General features: G+C 42.2%; 2 protein-coding genes across 8 annotated transcripts in view; one reads left to right on the top strand and one right to left on the bottom strand.

The window, feature by feature from the left end:
- Positions 1-11401, bottom strand: part of LOC117758269 (protein EFR3 homolog B) — a 27537-nt gene extending 16136 nt beyond the window's left edge. For 2 of the 6 annotated variants that reach the window (XM_034579810.1, XM_034579811.1), the window contains exons 1-2: positions 9690-10292; positions 935-1011 (exon numbers count right to left, since the gene is read on the bottom strand). In XM_034579810.1, the coding sequence (XP_034435701.1) occupies positions 935-1011; positions 9690-9861 (249 nt within the window). In that variant the 5' untranslated portion in view covers positions 9862-10292. Of the gene's footprint in view, positions 1-934; positions 1012-7468; positions 7596-7750; positions 8091-9689; positions 10293-10688; positions 10829-11227 lie in introns of those variants that run through there. The other 4 variants (XM_034579815.1, XM_034579813.1, XM_034579814.1 and 1 more) reach the window with 4 other exon arrangements.
- Positions 10758-27222, top strand: si:dkey-206f10.1 (adenylate cyclase type 8). 2 transcript variants are annotated; one of them, XM_034579802.1, is made up of 22 exons: positions 10758-10850; positions 14895-15015; positions 16038-16252; positions 17266-18009; positions 18445-18594; positions 18934-19064; positions 19231-19342; positions 19454-19581; positions 19704-19862; positions 20015-20249; positions 20706-20876; positions 20980-21080; positions 21762-21963; positions 22857-22949; positions 23171-23346; positions 23442-23523; positions 23669-23827; positions 24215-24361; positions 24617-24709; positions 24843-24957; positions 25110-25312; positions 26023-27222. In XM_034579802.1, the coding sequence occupies exons 3-22, from the start codon at positions 16097-16099 to the stop codon at positions 26221-26223; spliced, it is 3558 nt and encodes a 1185-aa protein (XP_034435693.1). In that variant the 5' UTR covers positions 10758-10850; positions 14895-15015; positions 16038-16096; the 3' UTR covers positions 26224-27222. The 2 variants fall into 2 exon arrangements, with proteins under 2 accessions (XP_034435693.1, XP_034435692.1); XM_034579801.1 differs by lacking the exon at positions 10758-10850 and having other exon boundaries at positions 14454-15015.

Below are 27222 nucleotides of genomic sequence, written 5' to 3'. Positions count from 1 at the left end.
GAAAATGTTGATATTCAGCCTCATCTTTTCCTCGGCAATTCCTGCTTTACGTTACTCACCTACAAGCTTGCTACCTAGTTTTGCTTTTATTTCTTTAATAACTTAAACATTCATGTTGGTGTTGCCAAGCAGCAGCGTTCTCACAACGAAACAGCTTGTCCCCTGTACAGTTTTGTCCACAGATCTGACAGGTAAAGTGGGTTACTGCAGCAGCACAGAGGCACTTATGAAAAGTTTTATTTGCGATAAATCAGCTCCTTCTTCACCATCCACTTCATGAGTCATCTGTGACAGATCTCAGTTAATCAGAGGAAGTGGAGGCAAAGAAGAGGTCTGTGGTTTGACACCGACAGCTGTAAATAGGACAGTTTTGTGTGGAGTTGGTGCAAAGTTGTTTCATCACCTCAACTTCACTATTCCTAATCCAACATGTCACTGTTTATAATCACCTGACACAGCTACTGGGGATGTACTGATCCTCCTTTTTCAGTCCTGAAACCAATACGGCTACCTGGACATTAGGTATTGTCCAATATGAAATACCAATTCAACACCAGTGTAATAATCAGTAAAAAATAAGCTATAATGTGTGGAAGAGGGTCTTGATCATTTGTGTTTAGCTTCATGCTGCGCTAGCTACGGTCACAATGGACATATGATGTAGCACGCACAGAGGAAAACATAGAATTGAACTAAATGGATCTGCCAAATTTTTTGCAGACTCAACAATCAATTTATTTAAGTCTATATCTGACCAATATCTGATAGAAACCATTGATAGTTATGCTGGTGCCTTTTTAAGAGAACGACTTCTACTGACATTCAGTCAGTGTATTAGTAAGCTCCACATAATTTCTATACATAGAGAAATGGTTATCAAAGACAGCAAGGCAAGTGATGAATAAAGAAACAGAGTGTCATTGGAGCTTCTCACCTCTGGGTCTACTGGGAAGATGTTGTCTACCAGTCTCTTGTACCGAGGCCGGAGAGCCCCCCAGCAACCACAAACCCCTGAGGAGGAGAGGACGGAGAAAAACAAAGGGGGAGACAGAGATAATCAATTAGACTTTTCCACTGGGACTGACAGAAATGCAATAAAAACAAAGAGCGAGAAAAAAAAAAAGAGAGTCTTCTTTTCTAATCCTTTCTCTGTTGTAGCAAAATTTTTCTAACCCGTATGAGTCTGTGTAAATGAGAGGACACAGTACAAAGGTAAGGTTAGAGATGATACAACCTGCTGGTAGGATGAACATTGCTATGCAGTGACTGGTAGTTTTGGCACACACAAATTTGGTTACAGAGCTGTCTATAACTTGTGATATACAGTAAGACAGCAAGTAATAATGATAACTAACAACAATACTGTATCTTCAAAGAGGCGGTAGTGGAAAATCGGTGATGAAAAAGCGAGTAGTAAATTAAATCGATTGTCAGCCAGGAAAACCCAGCTGTAGCTAGTAAAATAAAAATGTGCGAGACAGCAGCACACTGCAATTAACAGTCTTCTTGCCAATATATTTATGTTAAGGCCTTATCTTTTTTGTTTCATTAGGTGCAGCTGCCTGCTGTGACAGGTTAAAAATCATCAGCCAGTGTAGAGATGTGAGGAATTTGCAAAGGAGAACAGAAGGACAGAAAGACACTGAGCATAACTTCAATTGTATCAGGACAAAAAGCAAAGCATTAACAAAACTTCACAGTCGAATGCTCTGCAAGAAAAGAGCTGCCAACGTTGATCACCGATGACAGTACTGGCATGATGCCATCATTCAAACTGCTGAATCCCAAACTAAAAACGTTAAGATATATTCTTGTTTACAGAGCTTCAGGAAAACAGAAGCTTAGTCAGCCCCTCCACAGTCTGTCTATGCACTTTTTGTTTTTACAAAAACAACCTTCGTTTTCCCACACAATTGCATGCTAAGTGAAGGTAACCCATGTGAAAGCCAGTCGAAAAAGAATCAGGTCACAAGACAATTACAGACAACAATGCTGCTCTGATGATAATACACACACAAAACACAAAGTCACAGGCATACACACTCTCTCTAAATCAAGACAGCCTTGGAGAGACAAGTGCCTTTTTTTTTGCAACGAGGAGAAAGCAAGCGAGAGGTGGATTCTGATTGGCTGAGGGAATTCAGCAGTGGTGAGTCATAAGAAGACCCTGTGAGAAAAAAGAAAAGAGAGGAATAACCTAAAATGTATAAAGAACAACAAATGAATTACTATAACCCATCACAAAGCTCTCCATTACAACTAATAAAATATGGCTGCAGTTGATAAACAAAGATATACAAGTTTAGAAGTCGTAAAAGGCAATGGGGGAAAAAGTAGGTCATTGCGGTGTCAGCAGTGGACTCACGTTTAATAAATTATATGAAAGACGGACACTTCAACCAAACACATGACAAATTCAGTGTGGGATAGACAGAAGCAAAACAATCTGCTTTTCGTCCGTCCTTCCTTCCTTCCTTAACCTCAACCTCATTTTCCTTCCTTCTATTATCCCAAAGAAAAAAAGGTTCATGTTGCTCCGTCCACACGATGAGACGCTCTCAGCCTCCTCAGGGACTAAAATATCGTATAAACAAACCGTCACCTGGAGCTACACGTCTCGAAAACATAATGACGTTATATTCTCAATATAAAATGAACCAACTGAGCATATTTTCACAGATGATGGAGGCAATCAGCAGCCACATGCCTGACTCACCGACGTGCAAAGACAGGCTGAGCCCTGCCACAACAAATAATGTGCAAGACGAGTAACAACCATGATTTTTGCGCAATACAGCTGATATTAATCTACATAATAACAATCTTATTTCAGTTTGCATTTTATCTATAAATCATCATCCACAATTTCCATAAGATTAAGGTTTTGTCTTCAAACTGCTTCTTGTTTTGCGGACCACCAGCCTTAAACTAATAAGTACCGGTTAACCATCATATAAAGACAATTAAAAGCTGCAGATTTAGCCTGCATTTGTTTTGACATTACGATTAAGTGAAGGTTTTACAAATGATTATTTAAGTGAGGAATTCCAAACTTAAGAAGTTTAGTATTTTGTTTGAGTCAGTCCCAAATATTCTGTAATGAGGAAAACAATAACAAACTATAGCTGTTTGCAGAAATGAACTTTGACATTCACTTATGATGAAAGCAGCAAGAGATTCTCAGGGTCAGACCACACACACGTTCACAAAAACAGCATTTTTTCGTTTAACACTAGCGTCAGTTGTCGTGAAAATAATATTATCTGTCAAACGCAGGAGTATGTGGCCTTGACATGGTATTGGTGAGACATACGAGTACTGTAAGAGGCCGTCCTCTAAACCAAAAGCAATAAAAATCCCTCCTCTGGGCTAAGCTCACTACAATAACAGGCCTTGTAGTGTGTTTTCAGTGACCTACACCTCAGAGGAGGGGAGTCGGTGCAGACAGGAAGTCCTTGAAAAGCCCTTTAATAGAACAAAAGGCATCTTTACAGTCTATACTACTTAAAGGCCCTTCTGTTTCAAGGCTTCCCTCTCCTCTCTAAAAGTTCTGCTGAACTCCACAGCAGGAGCTCTGCTGGTGTTCAGGCTTATCTCAGAGCATGTGTGTCTATTCATAGCAGAGCTCCTCCATCACTTCAAACACTAATGAGGCCTCTGTAATGCTCCCTCCCTCCTTCCCTTCCTCCTGCATCCACCCAACCTGCCTGTACCTCACTCTATCATCCTTGCTGTATTGGCTTGGGGGCCTGAGTGTGGGAGTCGCCACTGAATTAATGAAAATGAGGAAGGTCCCGAGTGTAGAGAGGAAAAGGTGGAGGACAAAGAAAGAGGGACAGGGACACAGGGCAGGGGAGACCGGAAAATATGACGGAGATGGTAGTGTGAGGTGGATTGAATGAGTCACAGATTAGTGCTGCTAATTTCTTTGTCCAGTATTAATCTGTCCTGTCCTCTCTGTCAGCAGGAGAGGAAAGTACAGCCTGTCTGAATTATCAGTTAGTCATTAAAAAAACAAAAGGCTGATATAAGCCTTTAAAGACATTTCAGTATCTGCATTTATAAAAATAAGTTCTATATATTTGCTTGTATTAGTTTTCTTTTTATTATTAAGTATTTCACGTTTATTGACAGGACAGTAAGCTTGAAATGGGGCTATTGATCCAAATATCCTCAATAATTTCAACACTTACATATTATTTCATACTCTTGTGGTGCAAGAAGAAGAATACGTACTTGACTTGTGCACTGCAATTAGTTCTAAGCAAATTACGTTCTTTGGGATTGTCCTGTATTTTGTGTTTGACAAGCGACCTTAAAGTTGCTGCCATTGTTTGCAAGCAGATAGAAAAATGGCCTGATACATACTGAGCACATGTCAACAATTTGTACAATTTAGATGAAACACACTAGTGAAAACATCACTAGAATTATTTTATATTCAATTTCTGTCAATAGATTCCTTTGACCTAAATCTTGCACACTGGACTCCACAGTTCCTCCGTATTTTCTCCAGAGGAGGTGCATGTGTTGAACGCAAATGTTTGAGTGAGACCCTCTGCAGTTTCCCAGAACCTCCCGATATGTTGTGCATGTGCGAAAGGCAAACTCTGGGTAAACTCTGTAGCCAATTCTCTGGATTTTACCTGCAGGTCATGTCTGAAAACGGCTTAACATTCACATATTCTGCTTCCAGTACGCCAGTGATGTGAAGATCGAGTGTTTTGTAAGTAGTTTTGTGTCTCTGGTGTTGGTAATGGTGGGTTAATGTGTAAAAAGCTAAGCGAGAGCAACACGGTGGGTGGACAGGAATTTGGAAGACAGTGGTGAAAAGCACACATAGCAGGGGATCTCACGACATCCGCCCACACTGCATGGCGAGCTGACAACACATTTAGGCGCTGGACAACGAGCTCTTCCATACACACTCGCACATAAACCCACGCACACAAACATGGTCGCACACACTTCGAGGAGTGTGAAACGATGAATTACTGGTTGTTAGTAGGAAGAACAAGATAATAAGGGAGGAGGAGGAGCTAATGTCTACTTGTGTCACTGAATGCTTGGAATTCAAATGTTCTTAAGTACACACATGTTGAGGGGGGTCTCCACCCCTCCAATCACCACAGCAAGGAGCCAGCCAATCACAGGGCTATTTTTATCCCTTTAACAATGGGCTGGTACATTAACAGATTACACTCTCCATTTCCCCCAGGATTTCAGCTTAACATTTCCACTTTAGGGTGAGACTAAGAGAGTGGAGGAAAAATAACTGCATGCTGAAGGGAGTAAAATTGGGCCAAACAAAAATTACATAGTTCTGACGGACAAGTTTGTACATGATGATATTAAACACACGCATGCACAAGTGATAATAGGACTGTGCACTGTGGGTCTCTCACTCTCACACACACACACACACACACACACACACACACACACACACACACACACACACACACACACACACACACACACACACACACAAACACAAACACAAACACAAACACAAACACAAACAAAGGACAGGGGCTGACCCGGGGGGGCAGGGGCTGCAGCTAAAAATCTGATTGGCCCCCGAAGTGCCCCTGTCTTGTCAGTAGTCTTTTTTTCAGATAAAGTAGTCACCCACACACAAGAAATGTTACAATTTGATAATAAATATTATTTTCTAAGCTTTTTTGAAGACACAATTTGCTTGTCAGCCCCAATTTTCAGAATATATTCAATGATGTGTGGCTTTGCTTAAAGCTATAGAGCTAACAGTAAACAAGGATTGACTAATGTGCGCCTTGCTGATTCAGGAATTGTGCATGGATGTTGGACATATAATTGGCTCCTCTGTGCAAAATGTGGCCACTTTATGGCCCCTGATTTAGAAAAATCCTACATCCGCCACTTCCATATAGGACTTTGAACATGCACACAAGGTAAGTGTGTGTGACAAGTGGCTGAGTGCAGTAACACATCTGCACCTGCTTCAATAAAGCTGCTGTGTTGTACCAAAATTCATGTGGCTGAGAAGAGAGACTAAATATAGCTGTGATGCCCTGCATTTTGGATCAGTGTGTGTTAATGTGTTTCTCTTCATGTGTGAGTGTGTGAGTGTTTGTGCGTGTGTGTGCATGAGAGAGCGAGAGGGGGGGGACTGCTAATACACATTTATACCTCACCTTCACCTGGGGTCAGGCACACAAACCCAGTCATACTCAAGCAAACAGTATTAACTTCTGTTTTGTATCTGTGCAGCTTTAAGCTGCATACACCTGTGTAAAATACATGACACTTCTCACAATGGTTACAAAGCATGTTGCCCTTGGGGGGGGTTATTACATAAGCGGGAGTGGGGGCAGAAGGACCAAGTCCTGTTATTTTTACATCAGCGAACAAGGAGGGGCAAAACATCTTTTACCAGTTGATACACATGGTAAAATGCAAGCACACAACAGGAACTACTAACACACACAGAAAACAAGAGGCGAGGAGAGTGTAAGCAAATGATGAACAAGTCCGATTCAACAACCAACGGATATGCACACAAGCTGTCGCTCGCTGAGTTTGGGAGAGCTGCATAGCAGATGAGCAAAGAAGGTGAGCATCACGGCTGATAGCTTTGGGGGTAAATTCAACTGCTGTCACTAAGGCATACAGAGGAGGACAGCTATTCACATTCACTGCATACGCAACCACAACGTGAATTTATCCCCCCTCACTCTGTCACGACGAGTGCATTTCCACGCTACTGACACACACACACACACACAGTCCACGCACGTTGCAGCAGCACACACAGAGTAAATACATATTTTTCCTGCCATCAACCCCCTGTACATCAAGTCAGATTCATAGCATAGTGTACAATCCCGTGTGGGTGGTGGCGAACATGGCTGATATAATACGACAAATACTCTGATGAACAGACGCAGCAGCCCAAAAAATCCTTGAGACACAAGAATGAGCCGACAGACTATGAATCACAGTCAAACAGTTACTGAAACTGGGCTGCGAGGGTCTCGAGTGCAGAGAGACATTTCCACACAGTAGCTCACCAGCGCAGTGAAGTGAACATGATCTTCCCGTGTCTGGGCTGATGATTTATTAGCCTGCTAACCAAAATCTTTTTTTCATCAATACTCGGCACACACGAAGCAAAGCCGCCTACATTTTTAATTAGCACTAATCAATGAACCATATATCAACATGTCCCAGAAACACCAGAGCGACAGACAACAACATTTCACCAAAGGCATCGTCTCAGGTTTTTAACTTTGTTCAGCACCTTTACTACTTTTCAAGGAAGCATTCATTTATCATTAAAGAATCATGAAAACTATAAAAGGATAAGAGAGCAAATCAAACACACATAACTACAACAGTTAGCTGCCTGTGTTATAAGTGCAGAGAAACCCAACATTACCACCTCAAAGATAAAAAGAAGGAAACAAGAAATATAAAAGTCTGTTACCAAAAATAAACATCTTGAAAGCTTGTGTCGCCTTGGAAGCTAATGCTGTAATACAATCAAGAGTATCCACATACAGTGAGAGACCAAGTTCTCATAATGTATAGGAGACGATACGCTGTAGAGGGAAACAAGAAAGTCCGTCACAAGAAAGCTCAGCGGAAACATTGTTTGTAGAATGTGGGAAAACTGGCTTTAACGCTGGATGCTTCACATTACTCACATACCTACAAAGGCTGGAGCACGCATACAAATACACAACGGAGGAAGGGCTGTTATTCTTACCGTACATCACTCGTGATGTTGGAGTCTCTCACCACGGCAGCCTATGATTCCCTAATACTGCTTCAGTGGTTTATACAGACGCACGCCAAGAGGCACTGAGAATGCACATACACACCCCGCTCACTCTGGGATAAATGTGCACGTGCGCTTGGAGCTAAAAGGCATATGAATGTGCGTCGTGATTGGTGCAGAGCTTGGCTCGATGCAATGAGTTACACACACTCCCCCTGCCGAGCAGACACACACAAACACAGGCACAGAAGGGGGCTGAGAGGCAACGTCAGAGAGAAGCGTGCCGTGATGACCTTGGATTTTCCCCTGTTTGTCTTCTGCAACAGCGCTCCTTCTTAGAGGGGTAGTGCAGATTTCACATGCAGCTGCACATACAAACACACCCACCCCACTTCTAATCATTTATCTCAGTTTATAGAGAAAGAAACAGAGAAAAGAGGAGGGAGGGAGAGAGAGAGAGAGAGAATGTGCACATCAGGAATATAAGGGTGAACTCCTCCCACTCACGCAATCTCCTTTCCCCCTCTCTCCACCCCCTGACAGCATCACTCTTTCCCTCCTGTCCATCATTAAGCGTCCCATGCCTCTTTCTTTCCTTAGTGTCAGTTTTTCCTTTTGAGCTTATGCAACTTTCTGCTACATTTCCATCCATTTTCTAGTCAAGCATCAAAATGTCTGCCTTTTCCGCTTTCTGCATTTTGACAGGATTGGAAATATTTTTTGTTAGAGCTGCAGCGGCTGGTGGAAACCTCAAACATTACAGCCTTTATTTTTTTCTAATCAGTTCCCATAGATGGCAGAAAAAAAACATATCAAAAATGTTTTCTAGTATTTGCATTTTAACAAAATCTATAGCAGAAACAACAAAACTGTGAAATGCTATTGTTTATTAGCAGATCACTGTTTTATTTTCTTCCAGGTTTTATTTTCTACAACCATAGTACATTAACACAACAGCAGCTGGCTCATATCGCTCTAATGGTCGGGCTTCTCACCTGCAGGACGAGGAGTGCACCACGTTCGCCACACAGCCATAACTACGACCGACATAATTCATATTGATGATCACATAACTGGCTCTAATGCATGAAATTGCAATGAAACCAGAAACCTTCAGAAACAATCCGCTTCCCAGATAGTATCAGTGTATAATGTGTGAGAAACCTATTTTCCAAAGCTGGATTTCACAAGTATCCGAAGTGCTCATTGGTCCATGAGAGTGAGTTACATCAGGACTGTTCAATGAATTAAAGATGCTGGTAAATTGTTGTCACTTGAGCAATTAATAGAAACAAAATCAGACATAGGCTGCAGCCTTGTACAGATGCATCCACTGCATTTAGCCACAGCTTGGATCCTGATAAGTTAAGATACCTTGGGAGATTTTAGGAGAAACGTATCTTCACAGTTACTGTTAGTTTGATTTTTTTTTTCCCCCTGGGATGAATCCCAAAGTCATTTTGCTCAGATGGCTGGCATCATACACAATCAAGCTTTGTTTTCCTTGCTCTTGCACGCCTGCACTTGTGAACCAACATCCCCTGTAGAAACACAGTGCCTGCCACAAAGACCATTTTGTCAATGAGAGTTTATGTGTCAGTCGAGATTAAGGATGAAAGCAATTAAATATGACCCAGACTGAAAATAATGAGACTTCACTTTAATTAGACAAAACTGTTCATCAGCAACCTGTGCTAAATACTGATCGCAGCCAGTGGTCCTTCCAATGGTTACCTACTCGAGTGCTAAAGCATCCTTAACACACTCTTAAATAAGCTCTACCGCCTTGTTTGTAACAAGACAGGAGGGAGTTTGCAGCAAGTCAAATAATAGTTTCTACGTTTCAGTGGAATAATTCTCTCATTGTGTGTTTTAGAAACAGCGACAGAGCCAGGGAGAGAACAGAGGAGCTGGTGTTGTCACTTACCCTTGCCAACGCGATGGTCCAGAAGGGTACGACAGTCCAGTGCCAGCCTCTGAGAGGCCGGGACATCAGGCGCAGGCAAGGGCATGGCAGGCAAACAACCACACAACAGCCCACAAGCACACACAAGCATACACACCACAGAAAACTTCCTAAAAAAGGCAAAAACTGACATGTAACACTACAAGTTACAGACTAAAAACATCTACTTATTTGTTTACAATTCTTGAATTTGAAAAGTAATCCTTGCAAAACAATACTCCCAAAAACATCCAACTCACAAGTGCTTGACAAACAAGCTAAATGCAAAATCCACAACTAACCAGTTTGTCAGGAATAAAAAACTACACACATGCTCACACATGCTCACACACACACTTACACTTGTCCTCAATGAAGCCTTAGCAGAGAAGCCAAGTCCAACTTGTGTGTGAAGGCGGACACCACACCAAACTCACAAATTCTCAAAGAACCGCTGCAGAAAACCAACTCCTACGTCTCCGTCTTGGAGCTTCTTGGTAATTTATGTTAGTGCATCGGCAGGTTTACCGTATTAACAGAGAGATTAGCGAATTAGTCCTTTCAACAGCAGCTCTGCTTCTCTCGATGCGCGCCTCTCTCATTAATAAACATCTCAGCGACACAATGGGGCTCACTATCCACCGGGAGTCTCTCTCTGGGCGAGAGACACAGGGAGACGCAGAGACAGTGAGGGTGGAGAGAGGCAGGGACAGAGGGACAGAGGGACAAGCATTCGGCCCGTGGGCTTGACGTTCAAGGAATGAGGAAATCACTGGATATCAACTCAGGGAAACTGCATGGTGAGGGATTCCTGTGCAACATGCACATCACATGCATGTGCACACAAGTGTTGGAACATTAATGTAGAGTTTCTCTGACTAAACATTTTCACAATCTGCAGTGATGAACTGTTTTTTTCCGAACACTGTCCCACATTGAACTTTTAGGTGAACTGCTGTTTAATAGCTGGGTGTTCCTCACCTGTCATGTTGGATGCTCGTCACAAGGCGGCGTCGCTCCTCCAGGTTCACAGCGGCGGGGAGATGGGCGGCACTTCAGGCCGGAGCGGAGTCTCCACCGGCGGGTTGGGAAATCAGGAAAACCGCTGGATTGTCTTTGGCCTGTGGAAGTTAGCATGTCCAGGTTAGCTGATGCGCTTACACACAAGTGAAACCTGACACAACACGGGAAACGCCACGAAATGACACGTTTCTGTCCGGTGAGGAAAAACAAACTGTGACATTTATCATATCATCACATACCGGGTGTTTATTTACAAACCTCCACAGATGCTAGTCAATGAAATTAGCCTTAGCGATGCTAGCTGTCACTGCTTCTCGTGTAACTTTGTTCCACCATAAAAACAGATTTGGACGAGGTTTAAATATGAACTTACGCTTGACAGAATGTAACGAGGTTATTTAAAGGGAGACATGTTGTTCAACGAAGCCAGCTATGGTCCTGGTGTAGCAACGTTAGCTAACCGCTACAGTTGTAATACGACAGCACCGTTTACTTACCATGAAGTGAACACGATTAAAATCCGTGTAGCATCCGTTAAAAGCGTGTGACAGGCGGTCACTTAACGTCCGAGAGCTTCTCACATTATACAGTGTTATCAACATGTATCCACCCACTGTTCCCCCAGCTGTTCCTGACCGTATGTGAGGCATTAGTGACACTCACACACACATATAGCACACGCGCACGCACACACGCGTCAATTTCAACTTTATTTATGTAGCACATTAAATACAACTTTACAAAGAAAAAGGCGCAACAAGAAAATATGATATATCAAAAATACTAATGATAATAAAATAGAATAAAATCTGCTGGGATAAAAAAACATTCTCAACTGGAAAAGAAAACCAAAGAGAAGAGATGTGTAATGTGCTGATGTGATGATGCTGCTGCTTAATCACTTCAGGGCTCATGTGGAGACAAAGGTCAATCAGAAAGGGTCATGAAAACATTTAGAATTTTGAATTTACTTACAATTGTTTTATATAAAATCTGTCCTGGCTAATTGTCATTTAATCTGATATCTGGAGATTATTTTAGTGTTTCTGAACCCTAGTTTTGGAACCAGTGACTCATTATAGCTGAGCTGAATTACTGTAAATTATTATTCTTGTGGCTAAAAATAAACAATTCTGGTTGTAAAAATAAGGAAAGCATTGATATAAATATTGTAATGCTGCAGTATACATTATCCTTAAATTTCCATTTATTATAAGTATAGCTTTACCCAGCACCACTTGGTTGGACACTGTGTGCAAGGACTTTACTTCCTGTCTTGTCCCACTTAAAGACATGTTCTCTAATTATTCAGTGGATGCTGATTCTAACGAAAATGTTCCTTTTTATTCATATAATCTCTGTTCATATGTCCTATTTTCACAGAAAGGTAGTGGAGCATCCAGACCTCTAACTGTCTGCCAACATCTCCAGTTTGTGCAGCGGTGCACGTATCATTGAAAATGAAGGGTACGTATAACAAAATGCCAACTCCCTATTATTATCGGGCTTTATTAGAGGTAATCCTCGATAAAAATCTGCACTCTGTTAACTATAGTTCTAGAGATGAGGATGGAATATCTTGCTTTTGCAGCAGGTCATCTAAACTACCACCTGGTGGCAGCAGTGAGTCAGAGGGAATCGAACTGACGTTTGCAAATTCAAGTGATTATTATCTTCCCGCGAAACTGTTTAATCATAAGTTTATCATAATCTTAACCTTAGCATTTTGCAGAGTGGCATCGTATAATTGATTCACATGACGTGTCACATTACCTGCCACCTTTGCTGCTGTCTAAACTTGGTGCCTCTCAGCCGACCACTTCACACGCTAAGGCATTTACTCCCCAGGGTCACCTAACACCACTAAGCCCTGAACTCCCCGAGTCTTTTACCTTGCATTATTTTTGTCTGCCCCTCATGCCTCGTGCTGCCGGCCAGTCTTTACCAGCTCAATGACACGCCTGTGTGTGGCCCTTTGTGAGTAGGATGGCACTACATACAGTGGGATGTGGAGCGAGAGTGAGTCAAGCTAATGATCTGTGCAAGAGTAGAAGTCATTTGCAGAATTTTGCAGAAAATTTGGACCCCATAAAATAATGTATGGGAAACATCCCATAATCAATAGTCACTGGTTATGAAAATTCTGATGCAACCTGTTGTTTTGATTAGTAGGGATTAGATTTTCTTTACAAAAGTGTTTTAGAACAGTCTCTACTTTATTGTTTATCTTTGCTTCTTCCCTAACTGGCCGGTACGTGCCCTCATTACAAGAGCTTTGTGCCCCAGCCAACAAAAGCTACAAGCGTTCACCGCCCAACTGCAGTCTTATGCCACACACACACGCGTTCACACAGCGCATGTGTGATACACACGGACTGACGCGAATAGATCTCTGTGCCCGGCATAAGTGAAATGTTTGGCAAGCCCGTTGGCTGCAGGATCGGCTCTGTTGCTGGTTCGGTTTGAGTCGGTATGAGAATCAGCTGATTAGGCCAGAGCCAAAGCAGTTTGCCGTAATACTAATTAGCTTCTGAGGGTTTTCTTTCCTGTCAGTGGACTAACCCATTCTAACTCCCTCTCGCTGGTGGACACAAGTTCACATGCATTCCAAACTCCAAATATAATTACAGATGGAATGTGTACAGACAGACAGGCACTAACTTTAAGTGCTTCTTAATGACCATTAATGCAATCTTCTTCCAAAACGACCTGCACTGATTTACTCATTGTTTCTAATAACAGTGACAGGGAATCAAACATATTCAAAGAGGGGTTTTTTTTATTGCATGCTTTCCATGTGTCAAAGAGATGTGACAGCAGTTAGAGTAAAACTAATTGCCTTAGACCTGGCGGCTATTTTTAGATGTACAGTAATCAGCAAGAAAGGTCTGAGCTACAGAATCGTGGTGGGACAGATGGGAACTCATTAGATCAGCCTTAGGGGCTTTGTGCGTTGCCTGGACACTATTAGCAAAGCAAGTCTCAAAAACTTAAACCAGCTTATAAGTATAGGGACCACAGGCCTCAGCCTAGTGTCTCACATGGTCATCAATACTTAGGTCTTCTGCACTAAAGCTGTTGTTGTTGCTAATATTCTCTCTTGTCATTAACTGCTCAAGTTTCTTTACCTTGTTGATGAACAGTGCAATTTATCTTCTTTTATTTATTTATTTGTATTTGTTTGTATAGAGATATATGACAGGGACCAAACAATGACACATATCTGTACTAACTGATAGTGCTAATATTTCACGTACAACAATAATGTGCAACAACATGTATGATTCCAAAACAAACTGAGAGTTAGATAAAAAATAAAAGACCAATTGAGGGCTGGGGGATGCAGATCAATAATCAAAACAATTTCCATCTTATAAAGCATTTTTTAAATATAATCTTATGAAAATCTGTGAACCATCATCTCCATAGTTGTACTTTTGTACAGTTGTACATAGGTGTAAATTGTTTTATTGACAATAAATCCATTAAGTTGTCTGTCAAAGTATGTTTTATCGTGTTTCATACAATGCATTTATTATTTAAGAGAGGAATCAACTGTTGCTTGTCAGATTTTGTGAATTCAAATGCTTTAAATAAAGAATGTTGGGTCCTTTTGCCGTCGAACCACCTCACGATGGGTTAGGATCCAGCTTCCCACAGGCAGCTTGGATTTCATCACCCCCTCGTCCCTACTTGCACATATAAATATTCACATAACCAGGAGCATGACGGCAGTGAAGAGCCAGCTCCTTTTCTTTTCTTTTCCTCATGGGAGTGTATGAAAATAGACTGATAGTAATGCTTTTTAATTTAAAGTGTCCACACTGTTAACAGGTCTGCTTGACTTGGCCAAAGGGTGAGAGAGAGAACTGCATTTATTTGGATGTTGTATTGGGGCCCGTTTGACCTGAGCGTTGCAGGCCAGTGAGAGTGGCTGCTGTCCAGCTAATCCTCTTTGCACTCCTCACTCCTGCCGCTGCGCTTCAACGCAATTGTTGACTTAATTTTAAAACAATCCAGGTGGTAACCCACAACTCTGCCACACTACAACACTCAACACTCATCTTGGCTGGACTGTCATCCCACTCTCCTCGTTTGGATTCTTTGTAGCAGGGGGGGCTATACTTGCATTTTCTCATTTATGGATTACGCCTTAATTTTTAGATTGGTACACGATTCCTGTGCGATGGAATCAGGAAAAGTGGATTATGACGAACTGGCTGAATTTATCCCAGGACAAAAGCTGGACAGGAACAGTGGATGTACAATATGGAAAAAAATACAGGTCAGTTTTCTATTTTCAACTTGTTTGACACTTATTTTACTCAGAGTAGGTGTCAACTATAACAAACAGAGGGCCTTAATTCAAAAAGTCTGTAAACACATTTTGAGTGTTAAAATTGGCAGCATGCCTGGTACAGCTGGATAACAGGTGATCTTTCTAAAGCATGTAAGGCTTTAAAAGTCAATAGAGATGTACCATTCATTCACATGGCAAGTTATTTAACTGCCACTCTGACAGCCTTAATTAAAACTGCAGCTCTTTCATTAAGAAACGTTTCATCATATCAGTGTGGATACGTGATGTTGAGAATCTGACTGGTGACAGTTGACTGTGAGTGGGTGGGACGGCAGCATGAACATAGCCAGAAGGTCCCGGAGGAGTTTAACTCTGGGCATTAAACAGCTCAGGTCTAAATCTGGCTGCCAGTTAATTTGTTGGAAAGCTTCCTTTCTTCTGGCACACGCTGTGTCAACACGTGGAGCCTGTCACGTGACCTTTTCCAACATGTCTGACTATGTACAGCACTGTTACTCCTGTCGGCATAAAAGATTTTAAACATAGAAGATGCAGAGGGGCTTTTTTGGAAGGTGAAACATTTATTTGGACATATATTATGCTGGTGTAACGTACACAGCATGTGATGGGCTGTAATAACTCATGCAGTGTGTTCACACTCATAAAATCACAAAGATTCTCCTTTATTGTAGTTTAAGTTCAGAAGTTGTTGCTGTTACTATGTGTGGAAAGTGTAAGGAAGACGTATCAAAATGAGCAAACTGTGGCCTCAAGGAAATCCAATGTGAAGAAAGGTTTCCCATTAAAATACAAAAATTCTTCACTGCTGAAAGTGTTAACTGAGCATTTTTATCAGTGATGTACCAAAAAAGAAAATTCCACTGACAATGTCAAAGATTTAAAGATTTACTGTAGGATTGTGAAACGTCTTAGTGATGTGAGTAAAGTCTCACTGGCCTCCACCTTCTGCTCTTTCACCTCCTGCATCGTTCCTGCTCCCGCTCCAGGTTACTGCTACTTCCTCCTGATCTGAGACCAACAGCCTAGGTCAGCTGAGGTCATCACCATGGTGACCTTCACGGAGACGACACAGGTTTCCCCTATGGGGCTGCGCGAGCCGCCCTGCCTGACGGCCACCCTGTCACCCGGGCTGCGGCGGAAGAAGATGCTGTGGAAGAATGCTGTGAAACACATCATGATCCAGCAGGAGCTCAGCGCTCAGGTGATCCCACACTCATCGCTAGATGAACCTGTTGTTTGTACGGCTTTGTTTCTCATTCTTTTGTACACATTCCCCTACAAGACTACGCAGAATGTATCAACTGAAACATGACATCTGACCTTTGAAACACAAACTGAGAAAAATGGAACCTGCACTGTCTGATGATATGTGTGAGTGCCATCATGAACATAGGTTACAAAACCAAACAAGTCTAGATTATCACTGTAACCCGTGTGTAAAGTGTCAATACACCTAAATAACAAAAAAAATCAATTTTGTCAGTTACGGTGTCTTATAGTTTGGTATTTTTACTTTACAAACAGCTGCAAATAAAATGTGCTAAAGCTGCACCACAAATGGAAATAAATACACTTCAGCTGTAAAGATATGGTGGCCAACATTAGACAGATAGATACATATAGATATCGCAAAACCTGACCTAGTAAAACTAACCTCATGGGCTAAACTGTGACAAAATTATGCATGTTTTTTTCTGGTGAGCCAACCAGGGGTGGGCGATATGGCCAAACATTATATGAAGATAAAAATGTTCATATCAGTCCTATTGATCATTATTAAGATAAATGTGACATTATTATTTTATGTTTGAAGACTGATTTTGGCCCTGAGGGAAGGTTGTGGTTTTAGACTCTTCTATATGGGCAGAGATTGACACTTACACCTAAGCATTACATATATATATATATATATATATATATCAAATTAAATTGGTATTATTATTGATATTTTCTCATCACCCAGGTCTAGTGCCAACCCTTGAAAGTCTCAAAGATCAGTATCCAAAAGTGCAATCCAGTGATTATAAAGGAGTGTAAACCACATATATGATAAAAAGACACTTTGTAAAGGGCCAAAATTTGTTTGCTTCCAACCATAAAGCCATGACTATATCATTGCACTGGTCTCTTTTTAAAGGGGTAGTATGATAGTTGGCAAAAAGAAGAGGAATTATACATGTTACAGTAAACACTTCTGGTTTTATGTTGTGACAGGTTGGTGTGGAACCAGCACACAAAATCTTTGTGACAGATGCCTACATGGATGAGATCAACAGACAAATCCGCAACAAGGGCTCTCGTGGGGTCACGAAACGCCGCTCCTCCACATTCAGAGTCCACCCCTCCCAGCCTCGGGGCTCAACCAGTACACACAGCAGCATCGGCGGTTGTTTCAACGACTACGGCAGCGATGCCGACTTCTTTGTGCACTGGGGCCGCACTATTCACGGGGTCTACATACCCTCCCTGAGGCACACCTTCAAGTCCCGTGACCTGGAGAAACTCTACCAGCAGCACTCTTCTCACCAGAGACGCAACTCTCTAGCTATCACTAACGTAATCGACGCTGTGGCCAAGCTGCACGTGTTGGTTCTGTACCTGGCATTGGCCCCTGAGGATTTCACAGACTCTGTGCGTGGCTGCCTGACGGGCATTTTCATGATGTTCGCTATAGCACTGTGCATCGTGGTGTTGACCTGCAAAGACTCCATGTCCCTGCGGTGGCTCCACTATGCTGGCCTGGCTAGCTGGCTATCGCAGACCACACAGGTGCTGGGAGGACTGGTATACGGACTAGAAAAAGACCCTTCGTGGTACGTTTTGTTCACGCTGTTCGCCACATACACGCTGCTGCCCTTACCTCTGCTGTGGGCCATGTGCGCTGGCTCCCTTACCTCAGTGCTGCACCTTCTGGTGGAGATAGTGCACTACTACAATGATGCAATGCTTTTGAGAAAGGTGAGGAAATCAACTGATTGCCTGTAAAACTATTGTTTCTCACTTGATATTACAGTGTTATGTCTCATATTATTTTTGATTATTCATTATCAATCCAGAAATGCTCCTTTACTAGATACAATCCTTCAAGATATTGCTTTGATCCAGTGTGTAACAATGCTTTAAATTTTCAACAAAAAGAATCAAGCATTCCTCCTCCTGATAAAGGAATATATATATAATAATATATGTGGTATAAGATTGTAAACATTGGCTAAGAAAGTAAAATCTCAGTGTGAACACTCTTTTAAAATGAACCTTTTATATGTAATCAAGATATGTTTTATCTTTAATTTCGATTTGATACTTGCATTGCTATAAGCCTTTTATTGTACTTAGATGTTTTGGATGTTCCCGGTTTGAAAAAGTGAACAATATTTTCTCACTTGGATGCAGGTGTTTGCCAAAGGCCTGCTGTACCTGAGCATGAATACAGCTGGCCTGTTTATCCACTACTTGACAGATCACGCCCAGAGGCAGGTTTTCCTGGAGACGCGGCGCTGCATTCAGGGTCGCCTCAAACTAGAGCAAGAGAACCAAAGACAGGTGAGGGCGGCCATTGTGCTGTAGGTTAATCTTGGAGTAATATGTAGACACGGACATAATTTATTCAGACAACTGTAGACTGTTATTACTTTTAAGATGGAGGGATAAAATCAATGTGCTAAATACCCAGTTGCAATTGGGGGGTCCATGACAAATATAAGTGACAAATAGTTTTCGAAATATTTTTTCCAGAGACCCCCCAGAATTTTGCTGTTTCAGGGGGTCTCAAGTGTCAATCAGGTAGTTTGCACCCAGGATAAAAGGCTTCTCGAAATCTCTTGTGAAATGCAAACAGACAGTCTGCTGGTTAAATCACGGGATTATTATGTCGGCACACAGGAGCGTCTGGTGCTGTCAATCCTGCCTCGCTTTGTTGCCTTGGAGATGATCGCTGACATGAGCTCTTTCGAAGATGAACTCAATCCTCAGGAGTTTCACAAGATCTATATACACCAGTACAAAGACGTCAGGTAAACACACACACAGTAGAATTTACAAGGCTTATATATATCTATTTAACACTTTGATTTACAGTAAGTCTAACATGTGTTGACAGGTCGACAAGAAACCGGAGAGTGACTTGAATGTGTCATGCATTGAAATTCTTTCTTACACAGTTATCTCTCCTCTCTGCAGCATCCTATTTGCAGACATCAAGGGCTTCACTCTATTGTCCATGAACCTGTCGGCTCAGGATCTGGTGCGAACCCTCAACGAGCTCTTTGGACGCTTTGACCGACTGGCAGAGGTGAAAACCTCGGCACTTTTTATTTCATTTATCTATTTATCATAGTGAACAGGTTATATAGTTTTGAGAAAAGTTAGATTCTAATTTCCCTGGTTTCTTCTCTCACAACAGGATCACCACTGCCTGCGAATCAAGATACTGGGAGACTGTTACTATTGTGTGTCAGGGGTCCCTGAGCCACAGCTTGCCCATGCCCGGTACTGTGTTGAGATGGGCCTGGCTATGATCAGCACTATACGGTCAGCCGACCCTTAATTCTGAATCGAACTGTCAAAGTTACCTGTGAAATATGATGATCTATCACAAAACAATTCATATAATGTGGCTATCCCATTCTAACTTGACTTCCCACCAACACCAGGCATGTGCGGAAGCAGTTAAAGTTTGACATGGACATGAGGATTGGGATCCACACAGGCTCTGTCCTATGTGGAGTGCTCGGGCTACAGAAATGGCAGTTTGACGTCTGGTCCTGGGACGTGGGCATCGCCAACATGCTGGAGGCCGGGGGAATACCAGGGTGAGTGTCCCTGCTGGTTCCAAAGACTGTAAATAAAGATGGACAACCCCTCTCCACTTCCTGTTCCTCCACATGTCCACTTGTTATAGTTTAGAGATTTCTGTGTACATCACCAATCTTTTTTTTTCTGCTTCCTCTTCTCCATCACCCAGACGCATCCACATCTCCAGGGCGACTCTGGACTGTCTACAGGGCACCTACAAGACAGAGGATGGCCATGGCCGCGACAGGAACGAGTTTCTAAGGAGACACAACATCGACACTTTCCTCATCTGCCCTCAGGAGGAAAGGGACAAAGTTGACCACGCCGAGCCGCCCAGAGTCCAGAAGACAAACCGAACGTGGAACCCGGAGATGCCTTTCGGGAACGCCATTGACATGAACAGTGTAGGTGCTGGGGTACAACATAGAGGGATATCATTGTGTGCTTACTGTCACACACTAAAAAAGGTTTGATTCGAATAACAATAGATTATTTATAGCAGAAAATATGAACTGATCAACCTCATGCCTTTGTGAGGGAAATCTGAAGATAAACACCCCACAACAGACCTGTCTTTGTATATTTTATTATAAGAAGCTTCAAACCTTTGCAAAGGGGTCAATCCAGAGACAGAGTCACTAATAATTTTTATGTTCTTGATGTTATCTGGTGGAAAGAAGATGAAAAGCAGATGTAAAGCATTGATAAGATCTGCCGCCGTAACAATGATTTAACGATTGTTTTGCACTTCCAAGGCGTTAATCAACATCATGGCAGCACACTGCAGTTTCTCACTCTTAAGTAAGCAGAAAGAGAACAGGACACCATAAATTCCATCACATTTTCTTTCCTTACTGTAGATCCTGGCTTCCTTTACAAACGGCTCGCTGCCCAACATATGGCAGTCGACATCAAAAGAGATCAACAAACGCATCAAACACGCTATTGAGGTTCGCAGCAGTGAGCGTATGCACAAGGAGCACATCACCCCGCTCACCCTGGTGTTCAAGGACACGCACATCGAGGACATGGTAAGCAGGGCAGGGGGAGAGTCAGGCAGGAAAGTCATGCGTTCATTTACCGGTACCTGAAATGTCATGGTGATGTTTCTTTGACCTCTTTTGGTTGGTCCAGTTCTTCCAGATGAGAGACGAAATGTTCAACTCCAACTTGGTCTGCTCCTTCATCATGCTCCTGTTTCTCATGGCTGCCCAGGCCCTCATCCCGGCTCCCAGGTAGGAAAACAGCAACCCCGTCCAGTCAGAGCTGCATTCCATTTATAAGGGTTTATCAGGTTTGAATGGTTCATATATTCCCATATATTTATACCTAAACTCTAAATAAATAGTAATCATCAACATTTTCCCTCTATACCAACAACAACAAGTGAACTAGAATAACACTCAGGAGAGCGCATACCCAATTAGATATGATGAAGCTGCACCAAATTTACTGTGTAAGGGTTAGTGGGTTAGGGTGTGCAAAGTAATTTACTACTTTTTTCATCAAGATCTATGAATTATTAAATCGTGAACACTTCAAAAAACAATCTATCTCACAAAGTAAAAAAAAAAGGTAAAATAAATCCTGGATCTGCACCAGCTTTCTTTCTTGAAGCGTATTACATCCTTCCACAAATGTTCATTGTAATCCGGGCAGTATCTTTTTGCTTAATCCTGCCGTCAGATGCTCTGTCATCTTTGCCAATGCAGAGTAATGGGTGGCAGCTCCCAGATACAGTAAGTTACAACAAATTCTCTCTATGAAGACGATGACTAATATCTTTCTCACCGAAAATATCAGCTTTGTAATAAAAAATTTACTATGGGTAGTATATTTTACTTTGGTGTCATGTGCAGGTTTTCACTCCCTCACCCTTCGGCCTCTTGTCCTCCTCCCTCATTCTTCCTCTGAAGGATGTTCCCGGCCGTCCTCCAGTTTTCCGTCTTTTTGCTGATCTACATGCTGCTGCTGCTGTTGGCCCTGGCTGAAGAGTTCAAGTGGACTCCTGCAGCGCTGCAACACCTCTGCTGCTGGATCCATGAAAACAACAGCGCCCGCAACCTGCTCACCCTCACCGCCATCGCCATCAACTTTGGCTTGGCCTCGACTGACATGGTGAGACAGTAAACATGCAAACCTTCGAACATGCTGTGTAGCATGACTGACCCTCATAAACCCCTTGAACACAAGTAAATCTATTGAGCTAAAGATACACAAATCAGTGTGTTGATCTTATCCATGTCAAACACATTATAATAACTTTCACAATGCAGAATGGAAAAAGTAGGTGAACCCTTCATCACGTCATCAGAAGCTAATGTTAAAGTTGAAATTATTAAATTGGGGCCAGAGGATGTTTGACCAGTTAAATCCAAGGGTTCACTTACTTTTCCACCAGCACAGTTGATGTTTAATGTGTTCATTTAAGAAAACACAATAAATATTCATGTTTGTGTGTTATTAGCTTAAGCACATTATGTTTGTGTGTTGTTAATTTTGATGATGATCATATCCCATTTCATGTGTTATTAATACAGAAAACCAGGTCGTTCCAAAGGGTTCACTGACTTTCTCTCTGCCACTGCGTGTTCTGTTATTCTCACGATCCCTTCTAAAATATGGATAAAGAAGAAAGTCAGACCTCCCTGCTGAAGGAGGCAAACTGTGTTTTCAGGCCTATTTGACAAATCACGCACCAAAAATGTCAAAAATGAGGCACAAAGCCTCAACTGATGGTCACCTGGCTCTTTTGAAAACATTAAGGATGTGTTAAATTAATGATTAACGATGAGTGATTTTCTTTGCTGTTCTGTCCAAGTATGTAACTGACAACTAGAGAAACCCATCGTAGAGCAGGAGAGGTCCTCGGGTTCATTCTCACAAACGTCAGCTCAAATCTTGAGTATGTCTAAAATGAGAAATGTGCATCTGCTTCATGTGACACTGCTTCATTCAGCCTTTTGTTAGCAGTCAGAGGTTTTATGTGAATGCTGTGTGTCTGGGTGCAGGTCTGGTGTATTCTCGCTAACACAGGAGAGGCCGACACGATGGACAGAACTAACACAGCCTCGCGTTCTCTCACTGTCTGCACTTACCCTGAGGTGGGTTTTATTTTTACCTCCGCCAATGAGGTTATGTATTAATGGATGTGCAGGACACTGGTTTGTGGGAATGATCTAATAACATTGAGTAAATAGGTCAAACATCTAACCACGTAATAAGTGTTCTCACATTTTCTTATCTGCATTTTTTAAAACTTTGATATATTTCTGTTTTCATCCTCTGTCGCCCCATCTTCTTCTTTACTTCACTGTTTCCTCAGGTGTTTGTGTTGAGTGGTGTGATCGCCATGGTGACTTGTGCCGTGTTTCTGCGTCTAAAATCCCTGCTGAAGCTGGCGGTCTTGCTGCTGGCGGTGGCCGTGTACTCCTACCTCATCCACGTGGCCTTCCTCACGCTTGCACGCCACGATATGCAGCAAGGGTCAGAGCGGAACATGTATTGTCCTACTTTCTCTTTAATGACATTTTCCTTTTTTTTAACACATAGTTTACATCTTTATATTCCACCTCTCTTCATTTACTTCTGCACAGGTCTCATTATGTCCGGAGGAAAGGAATCTCCATCATCCTCATGATGATGTTTATTGTTGCCGTCTTCTACAATGGACGACAGGTACTTGGTTTGCTCATTATTGATTAACAGTCGTCATGGAATCACTTTCCTAACCTACATATTTAGACCCAAACAATACTGAGCTGATGCATAACACCAGGTGATCTCTAATATATGGTGTATCCATCTACTCTTTGTTCTCCAGTGGGAAGCCACTGCCAGACTGGACTTCCTGTGGCGTCTGCAGGCCCAACAGGAAGTGGAGGACATGAGAGATCTGCGGGAACACAACGAGTGTTTGTTAAACAACATCCTGCCCATGCACGTTGCTCGACATTTCCTGGACCGGAGCAAGAATGACGATGTACCAAACACACCCCCGACCCCATTTCTGACTCTGACAATGACTTCACAGGAATTTTCCTGAGCAAATGCATTTATTCTCACACTATTTGGAATTCAATGCCTTTATCAAGGTAGAACAAACATATAATGATAAGAATTCATATTTATTTTATAATTGTATTTTGGATAAACTGATTGGACTCGAAATTTATTTTAGTGTAGCTGTTTATGGCTTATTTTGAAAACTGAAATAATTGAAGACAAACTTATGGGATAGGAATTTTATTTTATTTCTAATATTATAGTGGACTTTTAAATTTGATTTGTTGTTGAACCGCTTAATGTTTGGCGTGTTTTCGAATTATTTTGCCAAGAATTACAGCATCTGACATAATTTTCATTCCAGGAGCTTTACTCCCAGTCCTATGATGAAGTGGGTGTTATGTTTGCCTCCGTCGCTGGGTTCAATGAGTATTTTGAGCAGAAGGAGATCAGACACGAAGGAGTGGACTGCCTCCGACTGCTCAATGAGATCATCGCTGACTTTGATGAGGTGAGCGAGTGATGTACAGTAGTTTCAGATCATTGACTTAATCATATATCTAAATATTTTGTAGGGTGGTGGGTCATTTGTTGAAATAGTTGGTACCTGGTTCTCAATCAGAGCAGTTGAAACAGTATTTACCTTCCTCTTCAGCTGATAAAAATAAAAACGAAGGACAAATGGGTATAATTTTCATTGATTTACTCAGCTCACTCGATGTGTGAGATTATCGTATCTTTATCTTCATGTGTTTCTTCCTCCAAGTTGCTGGAGGAGTCGTACTTCCACTATGTGGAGAAGATTAAGACCATCGGGAGCTGCTACATGGCAGCTTCTGGCTTAGCTCCAGACGGACAGGTGGGAGATCCTCTCGTTCAGTTTGTTTTGTCCTTCAATCATTGGCAGCAGCTTTAATAAATCCATTCTTCCACCTCTCTCTCTCTCTCTCTCTCTCTGTGTCGAACTCTGTGTGAATCTCTCTCTCTCTTAGGCGTCCATGGATGAATGGAATCACCTGAGCGAGCTGGTTTTGTTTGCATTGGCAATGCAGGAGACCTTGAAAGAGATTAACAGGCAGTGTGCCAAAAACTTTCAGCTGCGTGTGGGTAAATGGCTGACACACACACACACACACACACACACTTATATACGTAAACAAATAACATGCACCCTTGTCTAGTATACCTAGTGTCCTACAGCTACTAATGTTATATCATTTAGTCTCAAGTAAATTATTTTCTTTGTTGGACTCACACAGGCATTGCCCATGGGCCGGTGGTGGCAGGTGTGATCGGTGCCACCAAGCCGCAGTATGACATCTGGGGGTCGACAGTGAACCTGGCCAGCCGCATGGACAGCACAGGAGTGAGCGGCCGCATACAGGTACCTGAGGCCACGCGCAGGATACTGGCAGAATGGGGCTTCGTGCTGCAGTTACGTGGGGAAATCTTTGTCAAAGGGGTGAGTAACAGAAAGATGGAGGTTGTGTTTGTTTGTTGCTTGGGATCATTCAATATTTAACTTTAATTCAGTCTTTATTAGTACAGGGAAACTGAGAATGGATGTGTGTTGCTGAAAAGGTGCAATGTTAATAACGTTAATAACAAAGTCCTGCCGGCACAGGAGCTTGACCAACTGTTAGCCATTCACAGCTGTCAATCATGTTTCATCCCTTTTTTTATAGCATCATATAACTAATTAAAGCCAAACTTACCGGAAACATGAGCACTTGGAGGTTCATCAGTGGGATAAGACCTACCTAAAAAGACGCAAGGCACCATAATGACCCAGCATGCATAGCACCAGGGGCCTGAATTGTGATTAATATTATTAGTAACACTTTTTTTCTACCAAGACAAAATGCTTTTCACCTCCATCTGTAGCTATAACTTCAGACTGAGACAAGGTCTGATCAATCAGTGGAGGTGAAAGCTGGGAACAGGAGAGTGCAGCTAAAAATGGGCCCTGACCTGAGTAAAGGCAAGTGTAGAAACAACCAGCTCTGAGTGTGAGGGAACAACTTGAACAAGGGAGACACCCACTGGTGAAAAGAAACAACACACAGCCTCCAATAAACGCCACCATGCATTTGTATTCCTGCTCAGGATGAGGTGTTGTATTTGTGATTGAAAATAACCAACCTGTGTTGTTGACTGCTGTTGTCCCTGTAGGTGAGTGAGAGCCAGGGCAAAGTCCGCACCTATTTCATCAGCACCGTGCGCAGTAAGATGGCCAACGTGGTGACAGATGGCCGCACAGGGAGCCGCACGGCAGGACGCATGACGCTGGCAGGAGTGGTGTTTGGTCTGGTGCAGGCCAGAAACAAGGAGAAGATGAGAGACGTCAACGGGGGTTTCAGTCTGGCGCCGTGACCCCTGTAATGCCGAGGGGTCAGATGACAGCAGGTAGAGGAGGACCCACACCAGCCATATTGTTTCCACTGGTTTACACTCATGTCACACCTTTGCCATATCAGAAATTAGCTGCACACTGGTCAGAAGTTCCAGTTTCCCCTCCTTCCATGACTGGGTCCTCCTCCGCTTCGCTGTCATCTATACAGGAAATGTGAATAATAAAGGTTTCGGATGGTTTTGTGTTCAAGCGACATACATGGGAACTCCGTCATCGCCAGAACTCTGCAGCACTGATTTCAGTTTGAAGTGAACAAAGGCCAACATTTGTTTTTTTCTTTTTCTCAGACCTCAAAGCCAAATCACAGACTACCTCAAATCCGCCAGCTCAACCTTTCATAGACTACCAATGGCCTATACTGACTCGTGTTGTCATTGTATTATCATGCATGATTTTTACAGTGCAGTACATTTCATATTGTGAGTTCACGCGTTATTTCATTTTCATGTATTGATCCATCAGCTATACAAGTTTATCCTGTGAAGGAGCCAGTTCCAGCTGACTTAGGGCCAAAGTTTGTTGGTTGTAGAGTACACGCTGGATATCATCGTATTTTAAATACATAGAGACAATCAACCTAACCTGTAAGGAGGCCGGAGTATTTGGAGAAACAAATCCACACATGGGGTTCGAACCCAGACACCCAGAAATTCGGCAAAGAGGTTGATGCCAAAACAGCCCCAAGGTCACATTTTCTTGATATAATCATAATTGTTATCGAACTCCTGATGCGTATTAAAGCTGTCCTGTTAAAACCAAGTAAAGATTGACATCCTCTATGGGATTGACTCAGTAACTGATAATATCAGACTTATTCTTAAATAGGAAAACCCCAAAGGGTGTGGTTGTAAATCCATTAACCATTTACAATGTAAATTACCAAAAGTATTTATCAGTGTTTGTAATATACCTCAGATTTTTATTGTATTTTAAAAAAAAGAAATACTGGCTGGGAATTT

The sequence above is a fragment of the Hippoglossus hippoglossus genome, chromosome 24 (genome assembly GCF_009819705.1).
Source record: "Hippoglossus hippoglossus isolate fHipHip1 chromosome 24, fHipHip1.pri, whole genome shotgun sequence".
NCBI classification, from domain to species: Eukaryota; Metazoa; Chordata; class Actinopteri; order Pleuronectiformes; family Pleuronectidae; genus Hippoglossus; species Hippoglossus hippoglossus.
This window is presented reverse-complemented; position numbering and strand designations above follow the sequence as displayed.